We start from the raw sequence: 12458 nt of genomic DNA, 5'->3' as shown, positions 1-12458 counted from the left end.
AAACCAGTGACACATCAAATCACCAGTCACTGGTGTTACTGGTCTTCACTGCTGTTACCCATAAGGAAGGTAACACCAGTGACAATTTTCATGAAAACTGCATTTTACAAAATTGCTGCTGCAAAGTATCAAACCACATGTTGTCAATAATTGTATACTCACTAAATTAAGTAGTTTAATCTATTTGTATTCTAGTTTTTTGCAATTCCCAAACAATAAAGGAGGTCATACCAGTGACTTAAACTAAAAGCTTCATATGAAATCATGAGATAAATGAAAAGATTTCTGATAACTGAAAAGAGACAATGGACCTATCATGGGCTTCTCTTCATAGATCTTCAGGAAATTGAAAGAAGGAAGTCAATTGATGTCATCAGTGTGATTTGTTAAACGGTAACACCAGTGACACAACTCCAGGGGGCCACTGTTTTCATTATATATTTTATAATATTTATTTAGCATTTTGTTTTTTAATGTAATTTACATTATATATTTGATAGTTATGGACACATTATTGTATTTTAAATGGAAAAAAAAACACTGTTTTTGATCTCAAAATAAAGCATTTTCCCTCTGTACATGACTGTGGGGACGAGCACGTCTGTCCTGGAATTCTAATTAATTTATAAAAATAAAATATTGCTACATTGATAGCTCAAGAAAGTGTAATTGTTCAAATAACTTATTGTTTCATTTTAAAATATTAAAAAATTGTAACGTCAAAGTGTTTTTCAAGTGTAATATTTCTGTAGAATGACCCAAATACTTCCAATGTGCTCGTCTGAACGATGATGTATTTGGGATTGCTTGAGGGTGAGTAAATCATGGGGCAATTTTGATATTTAGCTGGAATATCCCTTTAAACTAGGAAAGTTCACCCAAATATGAAAATTCTGTCATTGTTACAGATCTGTACACATTTCTTTGTTTTGCTAAACACAGATAATTTGAGCAAGGTTAGTAAAAAAACAGCACTATTGACTTCCATAGTATTTGTTTTTCCTACTATGGAAATCAATGGCACCCCTGTTTTCTGCTTGAATGCAAATATCTTTGTGTTTGTTTAGCAGAACAAAGAAATTGATAGAGGTCTGTATTTTCATTTTTGGGTGAACGTTCCCTTTAAGTGTTAGTTGCATGTAATTATGCATAATTTGCTGTAGACGCTGTAAAATAAACTGTTACTGAATGATTTTATAACCCATTTACACCCTTCTTTCTGTTCATATATTATGAATGAAGTCAAACACTTGATTTGAGTGGATTTAAAGCTACATTTGTAGTATTATCTGTATTCAAAACAAAGCATATGGACTAATTTTCTCATTTATGCATTAATTCGCTGCTACTAATCAAAGCATTTTTGTGTCACTTTTTAAACTTCTCTTGTCTACAGCGATTGTGACAACTTCCTCTGTGTTGTAAATTTTTTTTCCTGTTCATGTAATGAAGTTTAATAACTCTGTACATTTTATAGAATTGTATATGGTTTAATAATAAACAAACACTGCCTCCAAGTATTAGTCCACCTGTAAAGAAATGAGGAAACAGATATGCGTCCACTCGATGCACTGAAATAACAAGTTTGGTACACAGCATGGAGAAGATCAAACGCAACAGTAACATGCACTTAAATGAAATACCATTTTCTTCCCACCCTGACCCATGCTTTAAAATAATACAATTTTCCCTAAACATAAACTGTTAGCCTCAATCAAGCGTTAAGTGCATGCAAAACATCTCTGATAAAGCAGTTTGAGATATGACATGCTACAATCACCGATACACCTCCATCTACATGTACTTAAGGCTTCATTAAGTTGGCCCATCCCTGCTATAAATTCTCTCTTCACTTGACAATAAAAACAGATTAACAGGCACCTCTCCGGCACTGAACACATTTTTTTTTCTTAAATGTTTATGTCTTAAACATAAATTATTTATTCGTAATACAAAAAGAAGGGGAGAAGTTAAGTTAAACGATTTCACCCCCTAAAGACGCTCGAATACAATACAAAGAAGATCGAAGAGCAAACAGCTGTCTTGAAAGTAAAGGAACGAAGAACTTTAACAAAAAAAAAGTAAAAACAAAATGAAAGGAAATGGGTTTGCCGTAGCTATGAAACAACACGCACGGCTACATCCCCCACCCTCCACCCATTCCGCTGTTCAGGCCGTTCATGCCCATCGATCCTCGACTGCCTCCGCTGTAGTAACTGCTGCCCATTCCACCCTGATTACCTGACAGGAGGGAGAAATACGCATTATAGGACCATAAAGTTCTGCAAGGAGTCAAACTACGACAAATCCTACCCTACTTGGACCCCTAAACGAATTTTTAACAGGGCAAATATTTGGTGCTTAGTTACAATTTATCTGATCACGGATGGTAATTAGGCATTAAAGTATTAGAGCCATGCCAAAACACACAATGTAACTGCTGTGACATGAAACACTTAAAGGGATAGTTCACCCACATCATTTATTTACTCTCATGTTGTTACAAACTTGTATAAATTTCTTTGTTTTGATGAACAGGAATGATATTTTGTTCATGAGCCCCATTCACTTCCATAGTGTTCTTTTTTCCTACTATGGAAGTGAATGGTGCTCATAATCGGTTTGGTTAAAATATCTTCCTTCGTGTTTATCAGAATAAAAACATTATATGGGTTTGTAACAACATGAAAGTGAGTAAATAATGACAATTTTCATTCATGGGTGAACTACCCCATTAACAGCTGTGTATTTCAATGCCCAGCATCCATAAAAGTTTTAAAGGGACACTCCATTTTTTTATATATATATATATGCTCATTTCCAGCTCCCCTAGTGTTAAACATTTGATTTTTACCGTTTTGAAATCCATTCAGCTGATCTCCAGGTCTGGCGCTAGCACTTTTAGCATAGCTTAGCATTATCCATTGAATCTGATTAGACCATCAGCCCCGCGCTAAAATAACCAAAGAGTTTCGATATTTTTCCCCATTTAAAACTTGACTCTTTTGTAGTTACATCGTGTACTAATACCGACAAAAAATTAAAAGTTGTGATTTTCTAGCCAGATATGGTTAGGACTATACTCTCATTCTAGCGTAATAATCAAAGACTTTGCTGCCGTAACATGACTGCAGCAGGCACAGTAAAATTACGCAGTGCCCGAAAATAGTCCCATGCCATTTGAAAGTTACTAAGGGGACTATATTCGGGTGCTGCGTAATATCATTGCGCCTCCTGCAGCCATGTTAACAAAATCCTTGATTATTACGCCAGAATGAGAGTATAGTTCCTAGCAGTGTTGGGGAAAGTTACTTTTAAAAGTATTGCATTACAATATTAAGTTACTCCCAAAAAAAGTAACTAATTGCGTTACTTAGTTACTTTTCATGGAAAGTACTTTTTAGTTACTTTTACATTACTTTTTCTTGGCTGAGGTTTGATCTCTTTCAGGCCTTGCAGGTGTTTTTTATGACTGAAAAGTTCTGCATTTTGAAATTGCATATATACAAAAAATTTTGGGCTCTGGCCTGCCATCGCAGTTTCTGACTCAAACTATTCCAACACAGGCGTGTACGCATTGAGTGCATAATGTGACTATGTTTAGTTTAATTCAGTACATAATATTTTTTTAAATCAAATGAATTAAACTAATAAAGTAACTTGCATTACTTTTTTAAAAAGTAACTCAAATATTAATGTGTACATTTGTAAAGTAATGCGCTACTTTACTCGTTATTTCAGAGAAGTAATATTATTACATAATGCATGTTACTTGTAATGCGTTACCCCCAACACTGGCTCCTAGCCATATCGGCCTAGAAAATCAAAACTTTTAATTTTCCGTCAGCCTTAGTACACGATGTAACTACAGAAGAGTCAAGTTTAAAATAGGAAAAATATCGAAACTCTTTGGTTATTTTTAACGCAATGCTAATGGCAATCAGATTCAAAGGATTATGCTAAGCTATGCTAAAAGTGGTACCGCCAGACCTGGAGATCAGCCTTTTTTTTTAAAGGTAAAACTCAAATGTTTAACTCTAGGGGAGCTAAAAAATGAGCTTATTTTCAAAAAAAGTAGAGTGTCCCTTTAACTTTAATTAAATAACCAAGTCCTAGTCAACATATCTTTTGGTAGAATAATAGTAGTTAATGACTTTGCTGCTGTTTATTTGTAACAACCATTCTGTAAATGCGATATATTGGATATATTTGACTATTCATAAAACAGCACAACCTCTTGTACTTTATAGTTTACATAAAGCTTACGTTATGTAATCTTTGACTAAATAGTTTGATTAAATTCAAATAATACTTTGTTTCCCCATTTGCTTCCCAAAAGTTTGCCACAACCTATGCTGGGTTACTAAACATAATTATAAACCTTTATATGTCTTGATGCGTTTAAGTAAGTTACAAAAACCTCAAAATTGCATAAAATGTTGAATTGTCAAAGCGCAAACACGTAGTATTATTATTATCATTATGCATCACAACAGAAAAATACTACGTTATAGTCAATGTAAGATCAGACAAACTTTATTAAAATATATACTTTTGCCATTGAAGTACTGTACTTAATTATGATTGTATTTACCTGCTACAACAGGATTACACGAAAGGCTTTTTAATCAGGCATTACAAACTGCTACCCCTAGGGGTCCAAGGGCGATAGGATTTGTCATGGCACCGGCCAGCAGACCTACGGAAGAGCTGACACTCACTGTAGTCGCTGTAGCCGCCCATGCCGCTCTGGTTACCATAACCGCCGCTGTAGCCAGAGCCCATCTGCTGGCTGCTGTGTCCGTAAGACGACTGATTTCCTAAAATTCAACAATGATGCATTATTACATATATATATAGTTACTGAGCTCATAGGGTGTGAAGAGGGAGTCTTAGCCATACCGCCCATCATCTGACCTCCATATCCTCCACTTCCACCCCCTGATGTTGAGTTTAGGAACAGCTCCACATAACGGTGCTCTGCAGACATCAAACGGATTGGAATAACTTGGTTAGTCTTTGTTATTACCAACCAACTAAAGACCCACTAGTGTCCCCTTTTATTCAAATTGATATCAGCACGTGTTCCCTTTTCCTTTTTTGGGTGAACTGTCACTTTAAATATCACTTACGCATGTTGGCTTTGTCCTTGGACATGGCAGCCACAGCGTCCTCATGTGTGGCAAACTCTACATCCGCCTCGCCCGTTACTCGCCCATCTGGGCCGATCTCCACGTGAACGCGCACCGGGTTCAGTGGAGAGAAGAACTTGAAAGATGTAATAGAGAGCAAAGTCTTACTGGACCAACCAAACTTGAGTTATAAAGAGGATGTTGTTCATACAGACAAACTAGGGCTGGGTATATCGAGCTTTAGTGATAAATCAGTATTTTTCCAAGCGGGATACGGGATGAGATATCATCTTTATCGGTTTTAACTAGCATTTATTAACATTTTTTCCACTTTGTAGTAAACGCACAGATATTTATCGTGTCTTAAAATGACCAAAATAAGAATGTAGGTCTACGTCGCCCAGCTCTAAGAGTAACATTATGCTTAGTTTCAGGAATAACATTTAAGGACTTACATTGTATATGTCCGTCTCACTGGCTCTGTATGGAAGACCTCTCATATGCACGCAGTGACCTGTTGTGCTTTGAAAGGAGGAACCTGCATCTCCATAACGCCCATCTCATAGTAAAGAAACACAAGCAAATTTGTAAACAATCATTCGTCTGATGAGCTTTTCAAGGTTTACTTTGCTTAACTGCATACATTTATATCTACATCAAGAGGTTGTTGCTCATGATGAAGACTTATCTTGAAGACACAGTCAGATCATTATTTGTACTGTGCATTGTTCACAAATAAGTTTGCTTTAAAGACAATCAGGTAATAATGTCTTCAATCATTCACTGAGAAAGACAAAGGTTACTATCGTGGATAAAAAACTTCATTTAGCAGATGTGTAGTTTGAACTAGGTGTCTTCACGGGTCCACTTAGATCCAAAAACCTGAGGTTTTCACATGTGAAAGGTTGCGGGGCTGCAGAATGCACACACGTCAGTGCCGTTTACATTCGGGTCCAGTTAGGTTAAAAAAAATGCCACTAGTTTAAGTCGGACTCGGGTCTAATTTTCTCGGGTTTGTCTCAGGCGGGGTCTTTCTTATAAAAAAATGATTTATGCAGGTCGGGTTTGGGTATAAAGTGATTCGGGTAATTTCGGGTCGAGTATATATCTTTGGACCCGAGAAGACCTCTAGTTTGAACCTACAACCTTTGGGTTCCAACTTTAAAGGGATCAGAAAAAATTAATACTACCCCATGATTTCCTCGCCCTCAAACATCTGAGATGTATATGATTATCTTATTTTAAACAAACACAATCATAGCTTTAGTAGAAAATGTCCTGACTGTTCAAAGCTTTATAATGGTAGTAAATGGTGCTTCTGATTTGAAGCCCAAAAATGTCTGTTTGTCCTTCACAGAAGTAATCCACATGGCTCCAGTGGGTTAATAAAGGCCTTCTAAAGGCAATTGATGAAATTTTGTTTAAAAAAAAATATATTTTTGTCTTATCTTTACTGTTAAAAGAAGCCAGTTATTTTAGTTTTACATATTGATTTTTTCATACAAAATCACATTGATTGCCCTCAGAAGGCCTTTATTAACCCCTTGGAGCCATTATTTCTGTGAAGGATGCTTCGACTTTTTTGGGCTATAAATCAGATGCACCATTTACTACCATTATAAAGCTTGAGCATTGTCTAGTATAACTCTGATAGTCTTCCTCTGAAAAAAGATAATCATATACATCAAGGATGGCTTGAGGGTGAGCAAAACATGGGGTAATTAAAATTTTTGGCTGAACTATCCCTTTAACTATTTAAAGAAAGTTGTCAGTTCAAAGAGGGAATGTAAAGCTCATAATCTTCCTAAAGATTTCTCCTCTTAAAATGCAACTTTTGCTCTCTAAAACTTCTGTGGCAATCAACAAATACTTTTAAGGGTGGTTTAAAATGCATGTTTGAGCTGCCTTAATTTAAAAACTGACATATACAAACATATAGTGACATTGTTTCGAGATGTCTCGAGATGCACACCAGTAAAGTTTTTGTAAGGTATGTTTGTAAAAACTACTTAAAGGGACACTCAACTTATTTTTCAGCTCCCCTAGAGTTAAACAGTTCAGCCGATCTCCGGGTCTGGCGCTACCACTTTTAGCATAGCTTAGCATAATCCATTGAATCTGATTAGACCATTAGCTTCACGCTAAAATAACCAATTCAATTCAATTTTATTTATATAGCACTTTTCACAATTTGGTAATTGAATCAAAGCAGCTTTACATAATAGATGCAGTGAAAAGCACAGAAAATCGACAGATAGCACAACATAATACACGATAGCACAAGCAGCTAAATTTGCTGCGGCTTTAAATCAACATTATAAGCGAACGTATTACTAATGTGACGTATAGAAGTTATGCCCAAGAAGGCTGCCTCCCCGGGTTGAAAAACCCCCTAGAAGAAAAAAAGCCCGGATTTTAGCCGGGGAAGTAAAAAAAGTCCTAGGAGAAAAAACCCTTGGAAGATAGATATATATATATTGAAACGGATAAGGAGATTAAGCGGATATTAAAGGAATAGTCTACTCATTTTCAATATTAAAATATGTTATTACCTTAACTAAGAATTGTTGATACATCCCTCTATCATCTGTGTGCGTGCATGTAAGCGCTGGAGCGCGCTGCGACGCTTCGATAGCATTTAGCTTAGCCCCATTCATTCAATGGTACCATTTAGACATAAAGTTAGAAGTGACCAAACACATCAACGTTTTTCCTATTTAAGACGAGTAGTTATACGAGCAAGTTTGGTGGTACAAAATAAAACGTAGCGCTTTTCTAAGCTGATTTAAAGAGGAACTATATTGTATGGCGTAATAGCACTTTTGGGAGTACTTTGACTCGGCGCAGTAACACCCTCCCTCTCCCATTATGAGAGGGAGAAGGTGAGCGGACTTTTCAGGTGAGTCGAAGTACTCCCAAAAGTGCTATTCGTTTAACTCAGCGAGAGGTGGAAAATTAGCATATTTAAGAAAAAGAGTTTTCCTTTAAATGTCCTAATATAACTAAGGCCCAGTCCTGGCTTAACCTAAACCCCAGCCCTTAAGAGTTTAACCGCATTCATGAAGCTTCCCCACAATCATTCTTACCTCCACCGTATCCTCCACGTCTCACTCTTTCAAAAGAGACGCCTCGGCCCGAATTGTTGTAGCCTCGGCCGCCACTCGGTCTGTCGTAGGGACTCGGTCTCTGCATGCCCATGGCCTTGCGCTGCGGCTCATAGTGCGTGCGTACCTCCGCACGGCTGCTCTTGAAGATCTCTATATACCTAAAAACATAAACCCAGAGTGATGGCACCGGGTCCTGCCAGCAAGAGGCGAGAGCATTCCTGTATGCAGTATAAAGAAAGGCTGCCCGAACTGATTTAATGAATAGACGCCCTCAGAATCAGTCCAGCGACAAATTTACTCTGTGTCTTTATTCAGTGACTACAAATGAGACTCCGGAGATGATAGACAAAGAAAATTAAACCCTTACATATTTAGTTTCATTTAACCCTTTATTACAAAGAACTTTTCTTATGGTCACCCAAAACCAGTTGGCATTGGTGTTTTCCTATTGGACAGAATATATAGCAAAGCTTTAGGCTTCCAAGTGTATCTTAGCATTACCTGTTTTACTGGCTCCTCGAGATGTCAAGTCTTCAAAATGGTAAATACACAGAGATTCCTACAACATTACTCTTAGTGCTGAGTGCCCATGTGACAAAATTCGAACCAATAAATGATCGGCATTGTAAAAGTGTGCAATAGAGTGCCGCAGGTGTAGGCTAACCCGGAAGTCGGCGGGACATGGGTTCCTTTGCAATAAAGACCATTCATTTTTCAAATAGACTGCAAAAAATAAGCTCTGTTTTTACACCTACACTTACACGTTTTGTCCAACAAGATAATCTTCACAGATGAATACAACTTTTATCAATTTTGAAGTATAAATGTACTAGAAATGAAACTACACATCAACGTCATCAACACCAAGCTTCCGACAGCTCTTTTAAACACATTTAAAACATGTTTCCTGATATGTGTGGATGAATGTTTGTTGGGAATTTTTGTGGGTGATGACCTTTCAAGTCCCCAATTAAGTCTGTAGTCCCAGCAGTAGCAACCACCCTTTTAAAAGACACTTTAAAGCTTTTAAAAGGTATTACACTGCTGTGTCGTAGAATAAAACAGGAAAATATCTTTGCCTTATACTAACCCAAGATCTTATTTATGGAGTTTACCCAAAGCCCCATTTAAAAATAAAGATTGACTTCAGGACAATGGAACCGGAAAATGCTAACTCGCTTCCGGGTTTGCCTACAAAAATACGTGATCGCTGCGGCACTATTTATTTACAAGAATATTGGTAAGTGTTAGGATCTGTCCATGATGATGAAAAACACTTCAACTTGTTGTAACACGTTGTTTCAAATATGCTCACGTTCAGTTATCTACGCCAAGCTGTTTTTCATGAAACCAGTAACTCTCAATGGTCCACTCAGCACTAAAGCACAACATGTTTTTAAAAAGATGTCATCAATCATCTTAGGTCAGTGTTGCTACTGGTTGTCGTGTCTGACCATTTCTGCAATGAATGATTTTCTGAGGGGAACACCATAAGAAAAGCAACGTATCGAGGCAACCAACCAGCCATCCCCACCTGTGCCCTATTCTTTCCTTGTGTTTCTTTAGAGCCTTTTCGGCTATATCCTGTGAAGCAAACTGCACGAAGGCCTCCCCCGTACTCCTCCCCTGGAAGTCCACCGGCAATGTTATCCCATTTGGCACGATTTCCAACCCTTCAACCCAAGGACAGATAACCCCAGTGGGGGACAAATTAAATCACAAACCCATTAACAAGACTTTATATTTCTTTATGGGTTTCTCTTTATGTCAAATGACTACATAAACATACCACACACATGGCCTCGACAAATTAACAGATTATGCAGAAGTTGGGCATTTGTATCAACCCTCTGTAGCTCTAATAAATGCACCATAAATGATATGGCCACCTTTAATATGCAAATATATGCTCTCAGAGGGCTGAGGAAATAGTAGCTAAATTATGAAGTATAAGTAGGGCTGCATAACGATTAATCACGACTAATCGATTGCAAAATAAAAGTTTTTGTTTACCTTAAGTGTGTGTGTGTGTGTGTGTGTGTGTGTGTGTGTGTGTGTGTGTGTGTGTGTGTGTGTGTGTGTGTGTGTGTGTGTGTAATAATTATGTTTAAATAAATACACATGCATGTAGATATTTAAAAAGTATTTACGTGTGTATATACATTTTTATATTTATATATCATTTATATAAATAAATATTAAACTTTTTTTACTTTTTTTTCACACATACAGGATGTAAACAAAAACTTTTATTCTGCAAACGATCAGTCACGAATAAACGTTATGTAGCCCTACATCTAAGTGAATTACTTAGGGCTGTCAAACGATTAATCGCGATTAATTACATACAAAGTTTGTTTGCATGATATGTGTGTAATTTGCGTTATTATTAATTATGTATATATAAATACACAAACATTCATGTATATATTTAAGAAATATTTACGTGTGTGTGTGTGTGTGTGTGTATTAAATGTATTTTATTTATATATAATGTAACATTATATATAATTATATATTATTATTTAAATAAAAATATGAGCATTTTTCTTAATTTTAAACATGTATGTAGGTAGTTATATATACACACAATAATTACACACACATGCAAACGCAAACTTTTATTTTGTATGTGATTAATCGTTTGACAGCGCTACATTAAATAATTTTAATAATTTAATATAATTACATTATTTGAGGCAAGTAAAAATGTGACCCCATCTTGGTCCTTGTGGTTTCCTTCTTGATTTAATTTCAAAGCTTTAACTAATATTTGATGAGGAATTTATAAGTCCAAAAACTATGACTGAAATCGTTTATGCTCCTTTTAACAACACTAATTTTGTAATGGTCTAATAAGCTAGGAAAATTCTTATCTTGGTACACTATTTGAGGAAGGTGAAATTCGGACCACCCAAAAAACATACCTGCAAAAAACTGGACAATTTCCTCTTTGCTGCATCCAAAGGGCAGACCTCGAAGCCTAACCAGGCCATCTCCTCCCGTGTCCGGGCAGTCCGGCCCGGTGTGCTTCAGAACCCAGTCCATCTCAACACTATTGGATTTGAATACTAAAAGCGCACATGAATATGTTATTTTAAGACGAATTTCAGTACGAATGTTTGCCTGCTGTGGCACAAGACCAGTGTTGCTTACCTTCTACATAACGGGTACCCATGGTTTCTCGATCTTTTTTTACAGCAAGTTTAAGATCTTCCTCCGATTCAAACTCGACAAATGCCTCTCCGCTGGGTCGCCCTTCCCTTGTATACGTGAAATGTATGCTTGTCCCATTGTTTGCAATTTTGCACTCTGAGAAAATAAGAAAAGGGATTAAATATGATACTAAAATGTTAGAGAAAAAGCAAACATTACATTTGAGCACATGTTACTTTACCTGAGAAAAATCTATGAACTTGATCTGCTGAGCATGACCAGGGAAGTCCTCTGACCCGGACCACAAACCCCTCTCCATCTGCCATAATGGAAATGATTCTTCTCAATAAGGAAGATAAATAATTGGGTCAATTCAGTGATACAATATTTAGGGAATAAACAACATCTATCAGCTCTAAAGTTATATGCATTAATGTTAACAACACCTCACATTAACATTACAACTTGGTGAGTACTTAGGCTTTTGACGAAAACAACATACATATATAAATACTATTAGCATACGTCACGATTTATCATACAGATAGGCTACTCGCGAGACAAAACGAACACACGACCCCCATTGTCATAGAATATGTCTCTATTTGACGAATAAATATGTATATTTAGTTGGAAAATACAAAAAATGTTTCATACATGAGAAAATAAAAGTGAAACTGTTAGCTTGTCCAGCTTGCTGACCCACATACCTTCTCAAGTCGCTTCGTTTCCTCAAACGAAGCAGGGTGCGTAATTTCTTAAGCTTGTCAAAATAAAATGTTCACGATTTTGATATTTTAATCTTATTATTTTTAAGAAATGTTTGTTAATGTCCAGTAATACAACGAACAATAAAACAGAAGCAGAAGCCGCGCGTCCGAACAGGCACGAGAAACACCGACTCGTTGATTTTTAGGCGGATACAGAAACTCAGAAGCGTTTACTGCCACCTGTGGCTGGGATGTGAAACTACAACTTTTTAAAAAACTAAATTACACCTCGAAAAATGCATTTCCGTGTGGTATGATGTTACATTTTGTGCAGTAAGCATAGAAAATACAGA

At 36.6% G+C, this 12458-nt stretch overlaps 1 protein-coding gene across 4 annotated transcripts; it reads right to left on the bottom strand.

Moving 5' to 3' along the window:
* Positions 1–1203: 1203 nt before the first annotated feature.
* On the bottom strand, positions 1204–12325 carry hnrnph1 (heterogeneous nuclear ribonucleoprotein H1). 4 transcript variants are annotated; one of them, XM_055177485.2, is made up of 11 exons: positions 12106–12325; positions 11637–11734; positions 11396–11551; positions 11167–11310; positions 9774–9912; positions 8219–8397; positions 5588–5691; positions 5133–5268; positions 4903–4980; positions 4722–4820; positions 1204–2241 (listed from the first exon to the last, which is right to left on the bottom strand). In XM_055177485.2, the coding sequence occupies exons 2-11, from the start codon at positions 11719–11721 to the stop codon at positions 2138–2140; spliced, it is 1224 nt and encodes a 407-aa protein (XP_055033460.1). In that variant the 5' UTR covers positions 11722–11734; positions 12106–12325; the 3' UTR covers positions 1204–2137. The 4 variants fall into 4 exon arrangements, with proteins under 4 accessions (XP_055033460.1, XP_055033461.1, XP_055033462.1 ...); XM_055177486.2 differs by lacking the exon at positions 12106–12325 and having other exon boundaries at positions 4595–4820; XM_055177487.2 differs by lacking the exon at positions 12106–12325 and having other exon boundaries at positions 4595–4820; positions 4918–4980.
* Between the last annotated feature and the right edge of the window lie 133 nt (positions 12326–12458).

This window comes from Misgurnus anguillicaudatus, chromosome 16 (genome assembly GCF_027580225.2).
Source record: "Misgurnus anguillicaudatus chromosome 16, ASM2758022v2, whole genome shotgun sequence".
Taxonomy (NCBI): domain Eukaryota; kingdom Metazoa; phylum Chordata; class Actinopteri; order Cypriniformes; family Cobitidae; genus Misgurnus; species Misgurnus anguillicaudatus.
Note: the sequence above shows the minus strand (reverse complement) of the source record. Positions and strands in the feature narration are given on the sequence as shown.

Excerpts from the sequence above, each read along its gene's own strand:
- hnrnph1 (XM_055177485.2), bottom strand. The coding sequence starts at position 11,721 with ATGGCAGATGGAGAGGGGTTTGTGGTCCGGGTCAGAGGACTTCCCTGG. Across the intron at positions 8,398-9,773 it reads AAGGAAAGAATAGGGCACAG|GTATATAGAGATCTTCAAGA; the intron begins GTGGGGATGGCT and ends TTATGTTTTTAG. Across the intron at positions 5,269-5,587 it reads GTGAGACGGACATATACAAT|TTCTTCTCTCCACTGAACCC; the intron begins GTAAGTCCTTAA and ends ACATCTTTCAAG.